Raw genomic sequence first — 20,681 nt, 5'->3', positions numbered from 1 at the left:
CACCAGATAAATCTGAGGGGTTGTGAGATGATTAATGGGAGACGAAAGAAGAAAAAACAAAGTTCTGATACACAAATCTGTTTTCAGTTTTTGGACTTTTTATCTAATCTTTGATTTTTGGTGAAATTTGGGATCATTTGAACATTTATTGAAATTAAACCCTGACTACACACTACTTTTTGTAAGACGTCAAAAGCCAAAAAGGTTGGAAACCACTGGTTTCATCTTTAACAATGTGTTGTATTTTAAAAGCTTGTTTTATTATCCACTGTGTCAAATCTTCGTCTGACAAGTTACTAAAGCTGTCAAATAAATGTGGAGTACAATATTTCACTCTGAAATGTAGTGGAGTGGACGTATAAAGTAGCATCAAATGGAAATAATCATATAAAGAACAAGTACCTCAAAATTGTACTCAAGTACAGTACTTGAGTAAATGTACTTAGTTATTTTCCACCACTGAATTTATGTATGTTGAAGTAAAATCAAAATAACGTTTCTGAGGTGAGACTCAAAGTAAGCAACAATGTATTTCCTTAATTGAACGCTGTAACATCAGTCCAACACATCAGTTAAATATTCCTCTAAATCTTTCCAAAAACTTTAGTGAGAATCTACAGTTATAGAAGCAGAGTTGTCAGTGTGAGGCTGTCACATGGAATTATTGTTTGAGGAATTTTCTTTCTCCATTCCTCCATGGAAACATCTGGGATTGAGTCAAAAATCACGCTGCCAGTTAACTCCACCTTGATTTATATGAGACGGCCTGGATTGAATAGACTGGGTGGGTGGATCGCGCATGCGCTGTGCGCTCCATCCACCGATCAGTGCGGCAGGAAAAGCGCAGAGGAGACGCCGCGGAGAGAGAGAGAGCGAGAGAGAGAGAGGAGGGGGGGACAGAGAGGAAAACAGTTAGAAAAGAAAAAGAAGAACAACATGGACATAAACATCCTTGTCAGTGAGTGTGCGTGAAGCTGTCCTGTGGTGCGGGACCGGAGCCTCCTCCTCTGCCACACAGCTGCTCCGTTATGTCGGGCAACATGAGGATGATCATGTCAGGGAATGGAGGAAATCTTCAGAAATCCTGCCACTAAACTGCGCTGTGCTGTCAGGATTTTTAGGGGGATATATTACTGAAACATAAGGACATAAAAAGTGAGGATGAGGATGGTGTTCATGTAACCTAGGAGCGTCCTTTTGGTATCCAACTCGTCGTGCTCTCCAACATCAGGCCACGCGCAAAGTTTTTTTTTTTTAGTTTTTTTTTTTCAGGAGAAGGGGGAAATTTTGCTGCATTGAATTCCTCCGGACGGGATGTCATCCGCAGCCAGGAGGAATTCCTCAGGCTGACTGATCCTCCAGCTGCAGTGTAAAGCAAGCGGGACCCCCCGACAGAAAAAGATGGGAGATGCGGCAGACGACAGAGGGATGAGACGGACCTTCATAGTCCCTGCCATCAAGAGCTTCGACCACTATGACTTTACCAGGGCCAAGATATCATGCAGCCTGACGTGGCTCGTGGCCAAGGCTTTCGGCTCGGGTAGGTGGCGCCTCCTAATCGTTTTTATTTCTGGATTGGATTAGTGGGAAACACGGTTAAGATAATCATCTGACATGTGTAATAATGTAGCCTGCTGTTGTGTCGGAATCAGGAGGTTTGGTTTGGACTATTTTGTAAACAACCGCCTGTAATCAGACACTCACTGTCAAACCCATCTGAGCCCATTTTTCCTGCCTGTTATTATAAACAGAAATAGAAATATATTCATTCACATTCATTTCATGATATGAAAAGCGAGTAATATAAAACTGATGTGAACTATAAGAGGACTCTGGGTATTTCAGGCTGAATTAATGCGTCTCTGTTGTATACACTACCTTGTTTATCATATGGCAGTCCTTACGTGGAGGTCATAGGTCATATCCACTACATTACTGCAGGGTTATTGGTTTAACCTGTCTAGAGCTAATTATTCCCCCACTGCAGAAGTCAGGCCAAACCTATTATGTAAGAAGCATGCTGACACTCTTGACTACAGATCTGTGCTGTCACGCTTCACTGTTTGGCAGCTGATCAACAGTGAGAAGATTTGTAATTTAAGTTTAGGGTTGCGACTAAGGGTTGTTTTCATTACAGATGATTGGATTCTCCATAAATCGTTTGGTCTATAAAAGAACAGAAAATAGAAAATAATGCCCATTACACACTCCTAAAGCCTGAGGTGTTTGTTTTGTTCGACTAACACTCCAAAACTCAAAAGTATTCATTTTCTGTTCAGGTAAAACAAAGAAAAACAGCAAATCCTGACAACTGAGAATCTGGATCTAGTGCACATTTGGCATATTTGTGCAAAAAATGACCTAAACAATTAATTGATGAATCTCATGGTGGATAAAATGTCAAAAAAAACAGTGACTTCTGCTTATCACACTTTCCTACAGCTCAAAATAGCTCGTTTTTTTTTCTGAGCAACAGTCCCAAACCCAAAAAAATGTTTGGTATTTTTGCTTTTAAAAATAACTTGATTATTGATTAATCAATTAGGAAAACAGTTGCTGATTAATTTTCTGTCACTTTATAGTAGCAGCTTACAGGCTGCTGACTGTAATGTTTTGCTTTTCTTGTCAGTAATAACGGAAACCATCCAGCTACAGGACTGATTTCTTCATGTGGATTTGTGTGTCGATATTTTTTCTTTATGCGTGACCACATGTATGTATCCCAGCTCTGGCCTGTCTCCTGTCCTCAGTGTGGTCTGGAAGCAGCTCTGGCAGCCCGGCCTCATAAAGACTGAGTAATTCCAGCCTGCTCCGAGCCCAGAATGTTACCCCAGCTCCTAACGAATGCTTTTAACGGCTGCTCCTCCATGTACAGTAGATGGAGTCTCTGAGTGGCCGCCACACCGGCAGACAAACCTAGAAAAAGAAGGACAGAGATCAAAAGAGAGATCTCTGAATCACAGTCATTGATCCACCAGCATGTGCCAAAAAGAGCTGCACAAGACTCTGTTTTTAATTGTCGGAGAGCGTGAAATGGTGGAGAGACATGCAAGGTAGATAATGCAGCGACATGTGAGAAAGCCTGTCTCACTTCTACAAGACCTGCTGCTGCTGCCATTTTTTTTTCCCCTCCGTCCCTCCGGTGACACAGTTTCAGCTCCCAGCACCGCCGAGAACTGTGGCCCAATTCATAACCAGTCCTCAGAGCCTGGTCTGGCCTAGTTTGGACGTAAGAGCGACGGTTTGAATCTGGTGATGCTCAGATGTAACACGAGCAAAAGTGAAAGTTTGTACTGAAATTTGCATACACCACGTGTGTGTAAGAACATGTACCACATGCACAAAGTGAATAAACAGTGGTGAGTTGGTGTGTAATGAATGTCAGACCACAGCTTTTTTCCTGATGTGTGTCCTGATCAGTGGAGACCATAGTAGCAAAGGACCAACAAAAGTCTACAACAGCACTAATGTAACTATTAGTAGCCTAATGTATTTAAGTATTGTTAAGAATCAATTATTGAACAGTATTGATTTTTGTGTAGTTTGCTCAAGACTAATGTAACTGGTGGTTTCTGGTCACTGGCCTCAGCGTTGGTCCAGTGGTTCAGGATGTTCATTCACCAGAAATTTGTGGTCACAAACCGAATATTTAAACAAATCTGTCACTTTAAAATGATATTTGACAAATTGCAGGTCGGCCTATTCAAATGGAAAGGCTTAGATCTTGTAAAGTGATATGAGTTCTTCGCTGAAACTATCAGACTTTGAATTGCCAGACAAAAATCATAGCTATAATTTGTTGTTGAGTTCACACTTAGGGGTTATATCATGTTATCAGTTGCAGCACAGACCCTGTGATGACCCCCAGCTGGACTCAGCTGCACCATTCAGGTCACATCAGTGATGTAACCAGTGTCCCCAACACTAACTCTTCAGTGAGCTCATGCAGCAGATGCCCTCGGATGGCTGGCTGTGATGCATCTGTATCACTCAAAGCACAGAAAAGAGAGCATGCAGGTCCAAGAGAGTCTACTCTCTAGCTAGCGAGGATGAAGTCAGATGGTGGAGTGATTGGCTTGAATAAAAACATACTCCAGCCTTGAAGCAAGGCTGTGTTATTTTCATAGTTTTGTGCTCTGTGTTTCAGATGTTACAGCGCTTTGAGATTTAAATCTCATATCGTCTACTAACAAACAAGGAATATAGAGTAAGTAAAATAAATGTTGCATATTTAGCACATGGATGAATTTGCCACCAGCCAGCTAGCAACTTCGTTTCAAGAAGATCATTTGTAACCTACATACAATGTCGACTCAGCCGTTAATTGTAAGTGTTACTGGTTCGATCTCCGACCTCTCCAGTCCACATGGCAGCAAGATACTTAACCCCAATATTGCTCCTGATGTGTAGTGGGAAAAAGTGTAAGTGGCATTGGACAAGCTGCCAAATTAAAGGTGCCCTGTGTGGTTTTCTTGTATACAAACAAACAAAGGTTACATTCACTGTTACTCACCTAAACTCGTGTGTATCCTTGTAATCTACAAATCTTCAGCTGCAAAACAGATTTTCTTATTTTAAATCCTGCATTGTTTACATCTATGTTCACTGGCTTGCAGTCTTCTTCTTCTCTGCCTTAGTTGGTGCATTGCTGTGTTTCTTGGCACATTACAGTCACCTGTAGATCAGTGGAATAGTGTGAAATGATTGATGGGACTGTGTATCGTGTCACCCATGTGTGCATGCATTATGTGCGTCCTTGTGCGTGTGCATAATCCAAAAAAAAAAAAAACTCATTAAAACTGCTCCATAGCACTACTAAAGTTTTTTAAAAAAACTCCACAGGAAACCTTTAATGTAATGTTGAAGTAATATTCAGTCAAGCAACTATGTGCAACATATAATCTAAAGTTAATTAAATAATCAGTAAATCATTTCTGTCAGAAATCATTGTCCACTGACTGAGCAGAAGGCCTGCAGAGATAAACACTGCTGATCGTGAGGTTGTGTATGCTGAGCTGTGATCTCAGGGGGTCTCCAGGCGAGCAGTCATCTCCATGCCTGGACTTCCTGTGGCAGCTACTTCCTGTCTGTTTCCTTTTTGATGGCCAACACAAAGGAGAGGGTTTTTTCCTTGACGAGGCAGATTTTCATGAACTCTAGAAAAACTTGCTCTCGGTGCTGTTGTAGCCTGGTGTTCTTTTTAATGATTCTTTAAATGATTTAATTCATCTTTAAGCATAAAGATCATTTGATTAAATACGAAAGAACTTTCAGGAGTGAATGAAAACTGCCGTTTGTGAAGCTTTTGTGAAGAGTTTCTGACGGATTGCACAAACGTTGCTTCAATTAAGTTTTGTCCTCTTAAAGGCTGAATAACAAAAGTTCAATTTAATAGTTGTGACTAGATGCAGGAGGGCTTGTGGTGTTTAAGTAGTATAACATCTGCCTGTTTTCATCACCCAGCGTGGGGGCATGGCGAGGCTGCTCTAACCACAGCCGCTGGAAAACTGCCGAGGTTTGATCACAAGCTTAATGGATTTTTTTTTTTTTTTAGGACTGAGCTTTAAACATTTGATTTAATCTGTGGTGTTGTTGAATTCACTGTTGTTATTCTGGAGTATCAAAGAACAGAAAGCTGCACCTTTAAGATAGATTCCTTTAGTGTCCTTTGTTTCCCTCAGAGTGATTCAGAGGCGGGCAGAGAGGAAATGACGCCACAGGCCAGGAATACACACACTCATACTGGAGCACATAGTTGTGTGTTACAATACATACACTTACACGCTTACACATTCCTATTAAAGTGTCTTGTGTGACTAAAGTGATACACATGGCGGAGAGGTGCATAGATACAGTCTGTATGTTTAGTGACAGATATATGACTGGTCTACTTTAGCTTTGAGTCAGAACATGTGGTTAACAACAACATTATGGTGAAGACAGAAAAAGAAACAAAGACTGAATGAGTCCTGGAAGTCTGTGTGTGTCCTGCTATTTTCTTCAAATCAGATTTACTGGGTGAGGTAACAGGATTAGAGGTGACTCCATGCTTTGTAACATACACTTCCACCAACACACATTATACTTAGCACACACACACACACACACACACCATGGCTTTACGCTCACAAGACAGTTGTCCTGTGTGGATCTCCAGTAAGATAAACACCAACAAATACACACATGACATGTAATGGTGAAATGCTACTCACCATTAGCTTGTCTTATGACTTGTTACTTCTTTGAAAACTCAAGGCCCACTGATCAGTTTTTTTCCCAGAGCTTTCAGCTGTTAACATGGTCTTCATCACTGGCTGGAGTTTGCCAAGATAGGTCTGTTGACATGCAAGCTCAGCAGCTGTTATATCATCCACAGCACTTTTAGGACTTCTCATCTGTGTTGGCTAAGCAGCTAAACATCCTTTAGCTTCCCTGTGTATTTGATGTGTGTGCTTACAGGCCTAAACCCCCTGTGTTTGCCTGAAATTTACTTTGCAGATGATGATGTTCACAAGGTTTTGTGGTGTACAAGCTTTGAGCTGGTTGTGTTCATGAAGGCGAGGCTCTGAGCTACAATGTGAGGAAGCCATAGCAACAACAACAAAGGCTGTTAAAAATATAGAAAGAATAGTGGCACAGCTTCTTTTATTGTCTGCATGCATTCACTTTTTGCTTCTTTGTTGTTGATGGTGGCTCAGTAGCGAAAAAAGACTCAAAAAGATGCACATTGATCAAAACTAGCCCTAACCCATCTTCTCTCTCCTCTCTTGTGTCTTTCTCTCTGCTCAGATGCGGTACCAGAGGACCTGGTGGAGCCCTTTTACCGGGACCAGTACAACCAGGAGCACCTGAAACCTCCAGTGGCCTGCCTGCTCCAGTCTGCAGAGCTCTACTGCCGCGCGGGAAGCCTGATCCTCCGCAGCGATGCAGTCAAACCTTTACTGGGACACAACGCTGTCATCCAGGCTCTGGCCCAGAAAGGCCTGTATGTCACCGACCAGGACCGACTGGTGACTGAGAGAGATCTGACCAGTACGCCAATACACATGGTGAGTGAAGATGTATCTGACAGAGTACATGAATGTATTCGGTGATAGAGTCATATTAAAGAAGATTTTTCTGCTGCTTTTATCCTTTATAGTTCAGCCTAATAGTTGTTTCTGTGTGTGTGGACTTTAAACCTAGACTTTTGTATTTATTTAAGCTCTTGTTAATTTTGTGCTACTGCAGAGTCTTTTTTCAGTTTTGTCCTGCACATAAATCCACATTTTCCCACTTAAAAATACCAGTACATATATGGTCATAACTGTGGAGATCTATCTGATGTGTGAAATTAGATTGCTTGATTTAGATTTGAAACTTGAGAGAAATGCTGATCACAGTTTTCCAGAGCTCAAGATTACATCTTCATATTATTTGATTTTCTCAACTAACTGTCCAAAATGCAAAAATGTAAAATTTACAATTAAACAAAATAGAGAAAAGCAAATCCCCACAAATATGTACCATATTTGCCTGATAAGTGACAACAAGATTATCAAAATCTGTGATAATCAATTCATTGTCAGCGACATAAACATACAGTCACACTGGATGCTGTTTTTTATCTTTCCCTGCATGTCTTCATATGGGGAATAAGTGTGTTATGTGATAGCATGTTTGTGTGCACCGCTCCATGTGTCCTACTGTTAGACTGCCCTCCAAGATCTGTCCTGTTGAGAGAAAAACAACCGCTAATGACAGGTTTCCTATAGCAACCCTATTACTCACTGTTCAGCCTCTGTGTCATTAGACAGCACAGGGCAAACATGCCTTAGTTTACACCAGCCTAAGACACAAGGACATATTCAAGTACTGTAGTATGTTGTTGTACTGTTTTGTCATTAGTGCATACAGCAAGAACATAATATCCCAGCAACTTGCAAGTACTTTCATTATCAATTAATGTGTTCATTATGTTTTGATTTATCTGTTAGTCTAGCTATTGTCAGACAGTAGTTAAATACGCTCCATTATAAGTTGTGTGAACCTAAACTGATGTCTTCAAATTGCTTGTTTTGTCCAGCTAAGACACCCCAAATCCAAATATACTCAGTTTACACTAAGATAAAATAAAGAAAAGCAGTAAATCCTCAAATTTGAGAAGCTGGAACCAATTAATGTTTGGCATTGTTCCCTGAAAAATGACTTGAATGGTTGTTAATTATCTGTCAGTGGACTAATTGACTAATTGTTTCAGCAGTAGAACATGATACTGTCACCTTTCTAATGGATGTGAGTAGAGTGGAATAGATTATAAGTTTGAGTTAATTTATGAGAGAAGGGTGAGTCTGTGGCAGACACACTGCTAGCACACGCATGGCTGGAGACCGGGTACTTCTGCTGACGCCAAAAGGTGTCTGCATTGCAGTGCACCCTCTCCTCCCCCTCCCTCTCCTGCTCTTTCTCTCTCTCTCTTTCTCTGTCTGTCTCACTGTTTCGTTCCTCAACTCTCTTGTCTTTCTCTCTGTTTGCCACCTGCCTCCTCCTCCTCACTGTCTCTCTAACTCTCTTTTCTTATCACACTTTTTTTTTAGCCTTTCCCTCCTCAGCTCCGCCTCATCTAAACTCTATTTTTGCAGATTAAATCAGACTGGAACGCTGTTATCTCCTGAGTATTTAATTGAGGCTTAAGCATATTTCATCAAGTCTGTCTGTGTCCACACATCTTTCTGTCTCCCAGATTGTAGCCAGGATTTTATGGATGTTCTATAACTCATTGATTGAGGATCATGATGGGTGGAGATTTACTGCAACGCTTAATAAGCCCATGTCCCTTTCACACCTGTGTAGTCTGGTGTATGTCTATATATCTCTCTTTCATTCTCTGTAACTCTGTGGCTGCTGATTTACTGGACAGTTTTACTGACAATGTTAAGTAGACAAATGGAGCCTAAAGCCTAACACTATTGACCTTCATTTGTGTTGCACACAGCCAGGCTATTTGTTAATGTGTCCTCCCTTATTGTTACTCTGTGTCTCTCTGAATTCACTAGATTGGTTGGGAAAAGTAGAGGTAGCTGCTAGTAACTGTCTCTGTGTGTATTTGTGGACTCAGCAGGATCATTTCAGTCACGCCAAAGTCGAGGCTTTTCATTTTGGGTTATAGTATATCTGCAGAGAAAATGATGACCTCATGGTTTTCCAAATACTGTGCAAGAGAGGAATAACTCATGTCAGCGAGGAGGAGGAGGAGGAGGAGGAGGAGGAGGAGGAGGAGGAGTGTGGCAGTCTGTCAGAGGACGAATAGATATAGAGGAGGGAGGGAGGGGTGTGATGGAGTTTAGGGGCTGCCATTTGGCTGATATCCAGGAGGAAGCAGGAAAGTGGAGCAAGAGATGAGAGGAAAGGGTGAATGTCTACAAGAGGATGAATGGAAAAGGGGAGATGGGAAAAAGCTATGGAAAGGCAGTTAAGGAAAGATAGAGAGGAGGAGAGGAAGGGTAAGGTATTGCCTTTTTGGCGGGCAGGATGACATGTGTGTGCCAGAGAACGAGTGGAAAAGACCTACTGTTGATGTGGCCATCTGGAAAGGGGGGAGAGGGTTGGGGAGGGGGAAGCAAGGGAGACGATGGGGGAGGAGATAGGAGCGGAGTACATGGAGAGCAGGGAATGTTAGGAAAGGAGAGGAGGGAGGGAGGAAGGAAGGAAGAAGACGTGATGTGCAATACTGCAGCACGGTAGAGGGTGGGGTCTCACAGTGAGTCAAAGCACGTCTGGTGCACAAATGAGAGTCCCCACCCCCCCCACCCCCCCACCCCAACCTCACCCCCTCCTATAAAACACACACATGAACACAACCCTCCAAAGAGCTGTCAGACCTCCAACAGTGTGCACAAGACCTGTGTGTCCATTTCTAGGTTTACTTTCCTGTTTCCCTGTTATTTTTTTATTTTTTTTTTTGTTCTCCTCTCCGCTCGTGCACACGCTTCACGCTGCCCTCCGAGAGTTAAAACACTGAGACGAGAAAGTGACGGAGGAGAGGGAACTGGAGCAGTAATTGAATGCGCCTGCAGAGGGGCGTGTACCTTCATCTAAAAGCTTTCTGCCGAATAACCCCTGAAAGATTTGGAAGGGTTTTATGGATGCGTGTGTGAGAAAGATAGCAAGACAGGTCATTCTTTTTAGTGGCAGTTTGGACAATATTGAGCCATAATTGTCAGTGGACACTAACATCTCAATAGAGCCAGACGTGTAGGTGTAAAGTCGTGCAATAAAAACACTTGTGTTGCTCAGATGTGGGTCAATTCTGAGTGTGTACCTGCGTTGAGCGGACACCTTTCATGTTTTAGGAGAAAGAGGCTACTTTGATTATCTGTTTGCTCAGCTGTATCGTGCTTTCCTATAGATGCCTTTGATCAAGGTTGCGCGCACACACACACACACGTGCAGCCATGTAACAATAGTGTGAATGAATGCTGATGTGCTTGTTAGTGTGCACGAGTGTACCGCAGTTCTTTACAGCTCCTTATGACCAGTGTCTGCTATTTCCACAGCCTTATAAGGTGTGCCTGTCACCATGAGTGGTTGAGACTTGCTTCTGTGCACACACACACACACACACACACACACACACACACACACACACGCACACTAAAGGTCTTTGTGAAGGGATAATAGACAGCACATGGCTTTTAAATCCATGCTGTAGTGTCAACAGTAACGTTTTTTTCCTGTGGATATGAGAGCAGTCTGTAGATATATAAGCTCAATATAGTGTCTCTTGGGCATACACCTATATATTCATATGCACACACACATTCATGTACATGCAAACAGACATGCATGTTAGCTCTGAATTAAATGTCACATTAGAAACAATGAGAAGACAGTGGCACAGACAAACCTGCGTAACACAGTGGGGAACACTTACCTTTGAAATTTGTCAAAAAACACAAATTGCAAACTTGTGAATTTAGCATCAGAGTTTCAGTTTCTTACTTTTGACATTTAAAATATAATTAGGCTATATGATAAATAATATTAACAATAACAACAACGATAATTTTTTTATTTCTCCCTTAAAATAGAGACTGTGTGAAAAGGATTTGGGTGGGGAGAGGGGGTTGAATCCTATGTTTCACTTTTTAAAATAGACTAATTAAAGGAATAGTTTGACATTTTGGGAAATATGCTTAGTCTTTTGTTTCAGATTTAGATGAGAAGATCTGTTCCACTCTCATGTCACATATTACAGCTACCCTGGCTGTCCAAAGTTTAAAAATATGCCTTCAAGCACCTTTTAAAAGTCACTAATTAAATGGTTTGATTCATATGCAAACAGACACATGAAAACAACATGTTGTTGTTGCGTGCTGTAACTATTAAACTATCATACCCTCCCATGCTCTCCCGAAAAAATAAGACTACCCTCCCTCAAAAAGAAGAAGAAAGCACATAATCTTCCCACTCCTCTGACGCCATCCCCCATCATTTTCAGATAAAAAACCTGCAGTTTTGTCAAGTGATGGCTAAACCTCAATATACACAAGTACAAATGTCACATTCAGTGTTTCTAAAATGTGATTTTTCAGATGTTGCAAAATCCCTACTGAAAAAGAAATGATCACAAGTGATTTGTCACGCACATTTAAATTCATGTGGCCTCTCCGCCCAGAGCTCTGAACAGACACACACACTCGTGCGCACACACATACACACACACACACACCTACACAAGCTTCTTAACTACATTAAAGATTTAGGAGTTTTATGCAAATGACTTCAGAGAAGCTTCGATCACAGCTCAGTAGGTTTTCATGAAAATGGTGTTTTCTGGATCTCTCCACCTCCAGTCTTAAGCTGCTTGGCCTGTCTCTCCCTCTGCCTGCCTGCCTGTCTGTCTGTCTATTTGTCTGTCTGTCTCTCTGCATGAGCTGCGTGTCAGTCAGGCAGTCCAGCTGTCAGCCAGACCAACTACAGCACCACTGAAGGAGAATGCACATAGTGTCAAATATTTGGCAATATCCTGAAGATGCAGGAATTCAAAACAGTGCCTGCAGACTGTTTGGCAGACAGTTCAATATCATGCTCATGTAATGTGGCAGCTTGTGTTCAAGCAACAATGTAAGAACTCTTCTGTTTACGCAGGTGTTAGACTCAATAAAACATACATCATTACACAGGTCAGCTCGGTGTCAGTGTCTACAAACATCTATGTTAAACTCCCAGTAAGTTTAGATTTTATTAGGGCTTCAACTAACATTTATTTTCATCATCAATTAATCTGCTGATTATTTTCTAAATTTGTTGTTTAATCGTCTATAAAATGTCAACAAAAATAGAGAAAAATGTCTGTTATAATTTCTTAGAACCCAAGGTTCAAATGTCTTGTTTTGTCCAGTCAAGGGTCCAAAATCCAAACCTATTCAGTTTACTATCATGTACAATACATAAAAGCCTCAAATCCTCAGAATGGGAAGCTTGACAAGCTGCAAAAAGCAAATGTTTGGCATTTTTCCTGAAAAATTACTAAAATGATTATTCAATTATTATTCGATTAATCAACTAATCGTTGTAGCTCTAAATTTTGTAGTTGTCATGTCTATTTGATTAATATATATTTCAGATCTAGTGCTAAAATGATTGATTACTTGATTGATTATTAGAGGGAAAATGTATTAACAATTTGGATCACTGATAAATTCTTTGAGTAACAAATCGCTGGATGTTTTCTGGTTTGGCAACAGCTTTTCTCTGTTGTATGTCGTTGTAAATTGAACATCTTTGGATTTTGCTCTGATGATGGGACAAAACAAGCAATTTGAAGACCTTCACCTGGGCTCTGCGAAATCAAGATGGGCATTTTTCACTATTTTCCGACATTTTCTAGACAATGTGGTTCATGAGTTTATAAAAAGAAAACCATACAATCAATAATGATGATAATTAAGCTTACCCAGATTGGAAGGATAAGCCTTTGGTGCTTTTTTTTTAAATTAAATGAGATTGTATGAATTAGGAGCAGTTAATGACAACTGCTCACATCAGGTGACACTTAAGTCAAGTTTTTTAAGTATCTAAGCACTTATTTCCATGAGGAGTTTGTTCCCAACAGCCATGTTTCTTCTGAGCATGTTGTCTGTTTAGACTGGCAGGAGAGCAGGTGGAGCTGACGTTGAGCACCAGCGCAACTCAGAGTCGTTGCACCGGATCGGTTGTTCCTTTCTTGGGGAAACACATGGTCACACTGGCTGTTATATGAGGCTCTGTGGTTATGAATAGAGGCCTGTACTTAACAGTACGGATTCTGGTGGGACGAGGTGCTCACTGCTTGTTTGTGTCTATTGGCTTGAGTCACCTGGGTCATGGAGCACCTGACTCCAGATGTTTGTTCAGTTAAGTTGGACAGATAGATGCTTAGGTAAGCAACGAGCTCACTCACACTGTAAGTACATACACACAGAGAGTGTCAATGTTTTTGAGTAGACCTGTGGTGTGACAGGAAAGGGAAGGGGAGGTCCGCTGGTCTGACCGGCCTGGAATGGGATTAGAAAGGCCAGGAGAATGTCAAGCTTTGTGTAGGTGTTGATGGCTGGTAAAACCCACTTGTGTAAAATGAATGACTCAAAATTAAGTAACGTGTGCATGATAAAGTTAGTTCAACAGTTTCACAAGCGGTCAAAGATAAACTTTTAAAAAACCTAAAAACTTCATTTTGTCCACAAAAATGTCCTAAGTTGACACCACAAGACAGTGTAGGTTTAAAGCGTGATAGACTTACTGTAGTTACTGTAACTTACCCCCTGCAACAGACGCTACATTAAGCTAACAAAAGTTTGTTTGACACTTGTAAGATCTCTGCTTACATAGCAAACACTTGCACAGTGGCTCAGTCTGAAGATAACATGAACTCACACAGTGGAAGCAAAGCCAATGTGATGCAGTGGATGAAAGGTCAGTGTGGAGGAATATGTGCATTTTAAAACAAAACTCTCCATCACTACACAAAGACAGCTGTGGAAAGAAAGATTGCAGGCTATGAATACTTCAGGTGAAAAGTCTCGCATTTTGCCATCAGTTGCTCGATATTTTTCTTTTGGAATCCCGACCTGAAATGTGTTTGATGCTCCAGCGGAGCAATATGTTATATTTGTGGTAGACATTAGGGACGCACTAATCCAATAAACTGGATCGGTGTTGGCACAGATATAAACTTAATGAGCGGATCAAATATCGACCATATGTGACTGATCCTTTATTCAGTTGTATTGTGCTGCCAGCTGAATTTTGAGCACCACAGCAACCCCTCATGCAGAAACATGCCTTATTTATTGATATTTGCCAGCAGTTATTATTCCGTCACTCAGACTGTATCATTACAGCATTCTCAATAAATAGTAACTCATTGTTTCTTCTTCTACACTTCTACACAATGATGTGTAGTTAAATCTTTATATAAAAATGACCAATCAGTTCCACACAGTGAGGTATACAGATTTTAAGTTGGGGAATAAAGTAAGTTTAGTTTACATAAATAAGTTTAGATATTATATCAGTATCTAAATCAGTATCATATCAGTATTGGGAGAGAAAAAGTCACATTGATTTATCCATAGAGGACAGTTTTTGTCAATTATGTGCACAGAGGACACCTTTTGCATTATTAAGCACATTTATTAAATCAGCAATCAGTCAGTCAGTTGCTGTGGTGCAGATGGTACTTTCAGAGCTGCATCCAAAGAGTTAACACTTGCACATCTTTATTTCTTTCTTGAGAACAAATCTTATGATAGTGTTCTTTTTTTTTGTTTTTTTTTTTTGAATGAAACCATCTGTTTCAACAGTTTTTGGCAACTTTGCAGATAAAGAATACTAAGAAAGCCTACACTTTCAGCAGTATTGTCACAGACAGACACGGAAATATAAAATGAGGTTTGGTGCTTTTGGAAAGAAAATTAAATGGAAATTCTAGATATGTGCTTAAATTCGTTTTTTTTTTTTAACTTGCTGCTGCGTGTCTCCACAGAGTTCCCATCTGGCACTTATAGATACCCTGATGATGGCGTACACGGTGGAGATGGTGAGTGTGGAGAGGGTGATGTCCTGCATCAACAGGTACTCCTCTGCTGAACCTTCACACAGTGACGGACACATCCAGGAGCTGCCTTATGACACAGAGGACGCAATCACCACCTGGATCAACAAGGTATACACACACACACACACACACACACACACACACACACACACACACACACACACACACACACACACACACACACACACACACACACAAGCATATTTCTGTGCACACAAAACCACCAGAACACAAGCTTTCTCATTTCAGAGGAGAACAACTGTACACATCCTTAAGCCCTTCACACTGGTGACCTTTTATTTCACACACAGTTCTTTGTTTCACTCCGGATATAGAAGACACGAGAGGTGCTGGAAAGTATGTCAGCGCTCAAATCTTCCACTGCTGGTTGAAAATCTAATATGTTGGCAAGATAACCAACTGAAGAACTGGCAATAACCACATGTAATCATGACAGATTACCGAAGGCTAACTGACTCAACCTAACATCCTCCAGTCTGCTAAAGCAGGCTCGGAGAGTGAAGTCAAACCGTGAGTTTTAAGCTTTAAGAGGGCAGCGGTTAAGTCTCTGTGATTGCATCTTTAGTTTATTTCGTCATCTTACAGACTATTTACTCACTTAAAGTTGCTTTTACTGACCCTGCAGGAGATGGTTGAGACATTTTGTACAATTGTCTCAAAACATGACGTTGACCTAATTTTAACTCTCTAACATCATACATTTCTAACTAACATTTTCATTCCTCACTGAAAGAAGCTTATGTGCTTCCTGCTCCCATTTGCAGGCTGAAGGCAACAAGATACACATGAAGGATTCATTAAGAGACACAGACACTTAAAAAAACACATGGCAGATTGTCTCTCTATTTAGCTCTGAGACATTGCACGGCATGCTTGGGATTGTTCGATGCGGCTTTGTGTGTCCTCAGGCCAAAATGTTGCATCACTGTTTATATAGACCCTTTGAAGACAGGGGAGCAGTAATCATAAAAAAGGGGGCTTTTTAAGAAAAATACTATGACTGGAGTATTCTTTGAAGTTGTTTCTACATTGCACTCTAATCGGAAGTCAGCTGAGTGCTTTTATATTAGGTTACAGTAATATTTACCGTAAGTGGTTAATGGGCAGAGGTGGTGGTGAAAAGTTTTTCTTTGATGTGTGGACTCTCTTGTTCTCATGTTCGAGTTTCTCCCCTCTCCAACACAAACTCACCATTCAGTCTCTCAGTGAGCACCAAATACTTGTGTGAAATGTGATCTCTCTCTCTCTCTCTCTCTCTCTCTCTCTGTGTGTCTTTCTCTTGCTCTCTCTCTTTCTTCAGGTGACCGAACACCTGCGGGACATCCTCGTAGAAGAGCAGAAGCTGAGAGAAGCTTCCTTCCAGGAGTCTAACACAACACACAAAGTAAGAGCACAAATGCACGCACACAAAATCATCAATCATCCAAACAACAGGAAGTGTAAAGGAATAGTTCAACATTATTCGCTTTCTTGTCAAGAGTTTGATAAGAAGATCGATACCACTCTCATGTCTGTACTACCAGTTAGTTAAGCTCAACAAAAAAAGCATCCGGATCTGTCCAAAGGTAACAAAATACGCCTACCAGCACCTGAAAAGCACCAATGAACACATTTTATCCAAAAAACAGTGTAAAAACAACAAGTTATGGCTTTACAGAGGTAATGGATCTGACTATTTCTCAGCTGATTGATAGGCAACCAGCTGAGGCTCAAGTCACTGCACTGAGGCAACAGTCCAGCACATAATTTGGTGAAAAACCACAGCCTTTTTACACCTCACTTTTTATGTGGATTAAACAAAAAAGACTTAATGTGTTGATTGGTGAGCTGTAGAGGGGCTGGCAGGTGTATTTTATTTTCTTTGGACAGAGCCAGGCTAGCTGTTTCCCCCTGTTTCCATTTTTTTATGCTAAGCTAAGCTAACTGTCTCCTGGCTTTAGATATGAGAGTGGTATCAATCTTCTTGTTAAACTTGTGGCAAGATAAGTGTATTTTTCAAATAAATAAATAGATATGAAGCAGTCAGCAGGTGATTAGCTTGGCATAGCATACAGACTTAAAGCAGGGGGGAAACAGCTAGCCTGGCTACTAAAAGTTGAAAACTCTATATGCCAACACATGTAAATCTCAATAATTAGCACATTGTATCTCTATTTTAAAAACTGCATAGAAGCTGAAATATGCAAATGACAATTTGTGGTTTTAGAGGGAGTTATGTAGTATAACAATTTCTTGACAACAATAGTGTATCTATCTTCCCAGCACCTCTGTGTAGCTGCTTCAATCTGCATACAGTCTTTATGCTAAGCTAGGCTAATCTGGTTGCTCTAGCTCAGTACACAGATATGAAAGCCGTATCAATCTTTGTCATTTAACTATCGGCAGTGAACATATTTCCCAAAAGTTTGAACTATTCATTTAAGAATGAACAGAAGCAACACTATTTTCTTTAATGTTTTTATCTAATTTGCTTTTATTAAGAGCTGTATTTTGTGCTTCTTTGTTTTCGTTTTGTTTGTATTTTGTCTCCTCTCTGTTAACGTTTATGGATTTTAAATATCCCCTACTCTTACTCATAGGCATGAGGACATGTCTGCATCCACACAAGGCACACAGACACACACACACACACACACACACAATATGTATACATGCACACACACTCACATGCACACAGTACAGAGACCTCCCCTACAAATCAGAGGAACAGATGAGCTCAGTCACAGACCAGCTGCAGAGAAATGTTGGCAAGAGTCGCAACAAGACAAAGAAATGTGCGGAGGAGGAGAGAAAGGGTGACGGACAGAGAGAGGGGGAGAAAGACACAAGAAAAGTGAGGAGGGGATAATCTGAGCGAGGGGAGGAAAGGGGAAAAATGACACCAATGTGCGAGACATGGAGAGAGGGACACTCAGGAACTTTGTCAGCTGTAGCAAAAGAGAGCCAGCAGTGACAGAGACAGGGTTGTCATCCCGCAGGGCCTTGTAGTTATGTAAGGGCCGTGTGACACAACGAGTCAGTCCACCGGGACAAACACACAGCAGCCAGCTAGTGTCCTCTTCCACTCACTTAAAAAAAGCTACAGCACAGTGCCTTATCAGGTCACGACCCCCGCTTTTAGGCTCTAAAACAGTGGGTAAAGGTAAAAAAGGGGAATCAAATGTAATCTCGCTGCGAATGTGTGTATAAAAGCAAATATAAAATTAATCTGTGGCAAATGGGAATGGGTAGGTAAACTTCCTGCAATTCAAAGAGGTAAACACTGACTGAAACACTGATTCAGCTGTATGTGTAAATAGTTTGAAAGATAGCTTCAGTTGACAAAAAAAACACGATCGTAGATTAATCTGTTGACATTCAACAGGTTGTAGGACGGCGGTGTCACGTGGCGAGAGTCTTAAAATTAACTTCAAAGAGCTGCAGGATGTCATGAGCGGCTAAATCAGTTGAGAAGCAGCGTTTTATCTGCTGTGGGAGTTTTGTCCCACTCATTGTCTGAGTTAATATAGTGAGAGGGATCACTGCTAAACTGCAATTGCTCTGTAAGCTGATAATACATATGGGATACATGACCACTCCCACACTCACTCACATATACACTCTGCTTCTTTCAAACACAACACAAGTTACAACGAGAGAAGAAGAGAGTCTTTTAAGTGAGTGTGAGGGATACGCTGTGCGCCGTTAGTCAGCTGCTTTCCTACTCCATGCTCCATCACACAGCTCCCTCTCTGCATTACGAGCTTCAACAGAAGTCTATTCACTGAGTGCGACATACTCAAGAGGAGATAATTTCACACGTACACACACACGTACGCATGCACGCGCGCACACACACACACACACACTAATGGATGAGCACAATGCACTTCTCAGTAAGTCGCATCTATTCTGGGATGATGTGAAAAATCTTTAACAGTGGTCTTGTGACTAAGTGCTCAGCATTTATTATGTGTGGATACTGTGTGAATGTTTGTGCTTAATATGCTTACACATACTGTACGACTATAGTTTCTGATATTATAAAGAAGTTGTTAAGATTTTATTGCTTCTATTCAGAGGGTTAATTTTTCAGTTCAAATTTGTGTCTTTTTGTTAGACAGTAGGATATTTTAAAAAACCTTTTAGCTGACTTCAATTAAATTTGGTGGGAAGTGAGGACATAGACCAAGAAATCAGTAAATGCTTTTCCACACATCCACATTTATTAAAGGATGTTCTAACAGTACAAGATAGGGCATTTTTTTAAACTTACTATAATTAAATGCGAAAAAAAATCAGGCCTTGGATCAGACTCGTAAACATGTTTGAACACTAGGAAGATTTTTAACTGAGACATTTTGCATAAGCAACTCTGGATTAGTGAAGTGAAATCTGTATTTAGTATGATTAATTTAATTTAAATGTGGTTTATTGATGTTCGGTACAAACCTAAATTCCAAGTATTTTGTCTCATAACAAATAACTATAGTGTAGATGCTTACAGTATATATGAGGAACAATTCAACCAGAAGAATCAAGATCTCTGTGTTACGTTCAGGTACATTTGCATTACCAACAGAAACAGGTAATTTGAATGGCAACAATGAACAGGAAGGGTTGTGTTTGTTATGTGATTTAGGTGAGACTAGAGATTAAGCCCATTTTATGTTTTTATTGTTCCTTATGCAGCTAGATCTCAGGGCTGTACTTTTTAGTAAAACCTTCATCTCAAATTGCTTCCTCTGATTGAATAAAAGACGAGTGTAATTTTATACTGAATAAGTTATGTTCCTCTCTGACAAACATCGTTTCATCACTAGAAAGGTATATAAAGAGTAAACGTGTATTTTGATGCAGATCTAGATACAGATTTAAACATTTTATATATTAAATTGACAAATGTATAGAATTTGCAGCCTCAGCAGAGGTGTACTTTCTGACTTTTTGTCCCGCAGTCACAGTTTAAGTAGTGAAACTTTTTAGCCTGCTGTTGGCCTAACGCCTCTCCCACTCTCTCCTGTTGTTGTCCAATCATCATCCACCAACAAGTCTCCTAGCAAATGGTACAAGAGATTGGTACCTGTAAGTCCATCCAATGTGAAGAATACCTCTTCACCAACCAGCCAACTTCCTCTTCTATCTAACCTGAAACCTGTGACACACTCTCACACACACACCCCCCCCCAATCCTCAGTCCTCTTGTTTGTCATTGCATGTGGCCCTGAGCCCCATCGTACATTGTTCAAACAACCCACCCACTCCAACCCTCGTGCCCATACGCCTTGAAATCTGATTAAATAACATAGAGACCATTTTGAGTTTGTGTAGGAAACTCCACGTTGAAGAGCAAGTCCAATAGCATGTTCAAATGAGTACCAGGAATCAGCCAGTTTATTATTTTCAATATTTTCTCCTGAAAAACATATTAGAAACTAATGCCACTTCCCCAGTTTTCCTTCTTTTACACAAGATGCTGCTGTGGAAAAAAGTTCAAATATTTACTATATAACCTGTTTATGCAAACCAAATGGAACAAAGGACAACATTTTGCCCGACAGTCTACTGTACGCAGACTGAGAGGCTGTCAGACTGTGAGAGC

At 40.7% G+C, this 20,681-nt stretch overlaps 1 protein-coding gene across 3 annotated transcripts in view; it reads left to right on the top strand.

Annotated features, from left to right (window-relative positions):
- The first annotated feature begins 808 nt into the window (after positions 1 to 808).
- The window catches only part of camsap2b (calmodulin regulated spectrin-associated protein family, member 2b), a 34,917-nt gene continuing 15,044 nt past the window's right edge, over positions 809 to 20,681 (top strand). Inside the window, exons 1-5 of one of the 3 annotated variants that reach the window (XM_044368084.1) lie at positions 809 to 1,540; positions 6,790 to 7,049; positions 15,008 to 15,187; positions 16,401 to 16,484; positions 20,132 to 20,164. In XM_044368084.1, the coding sequence (XP_044224019.1) occupies positions 1,402 to 1,540; positions 6,790 to 7,049; positions 15,008 to 15,187; positions 16,401 to 16,484; positions 20,132 to 20,164 (696 nt within the window). In that variant the 5' untranslated portion in view covers positions 809 to 1,401. The remainder of the gene's footprint in view (positions 1,541 to 6,789; positions 7,050 to 15,007; positions 15,188 to 16,400; positions 16,485 to 20,131; positions 20,165 to 20,681) is intronic. The other 2 variants (XM_044368082.1, XM_044368083.1) reach the window with 2 other exon arrangements.

The sequence above is a fragment of the Thunnus albacares genome, chromosome 12 (genome assembly GCF_914725855.1).
Source record: "Thunnus albacares chromosome 12, fThuAlb1.1, whole genome shotgun sequence".
NCBI classification, from domain to species: domain Eukaryota; kingdom Metazoa; phylum Chordata; class Actinopteri; order Scombriformes; family Scombridae; genus Thunnus; species Thunnus albacares.
Note: the sequence above shows the minus strand (reverse complement) of the source record. Positions and strands in the feature narration are given on the sequence as shown.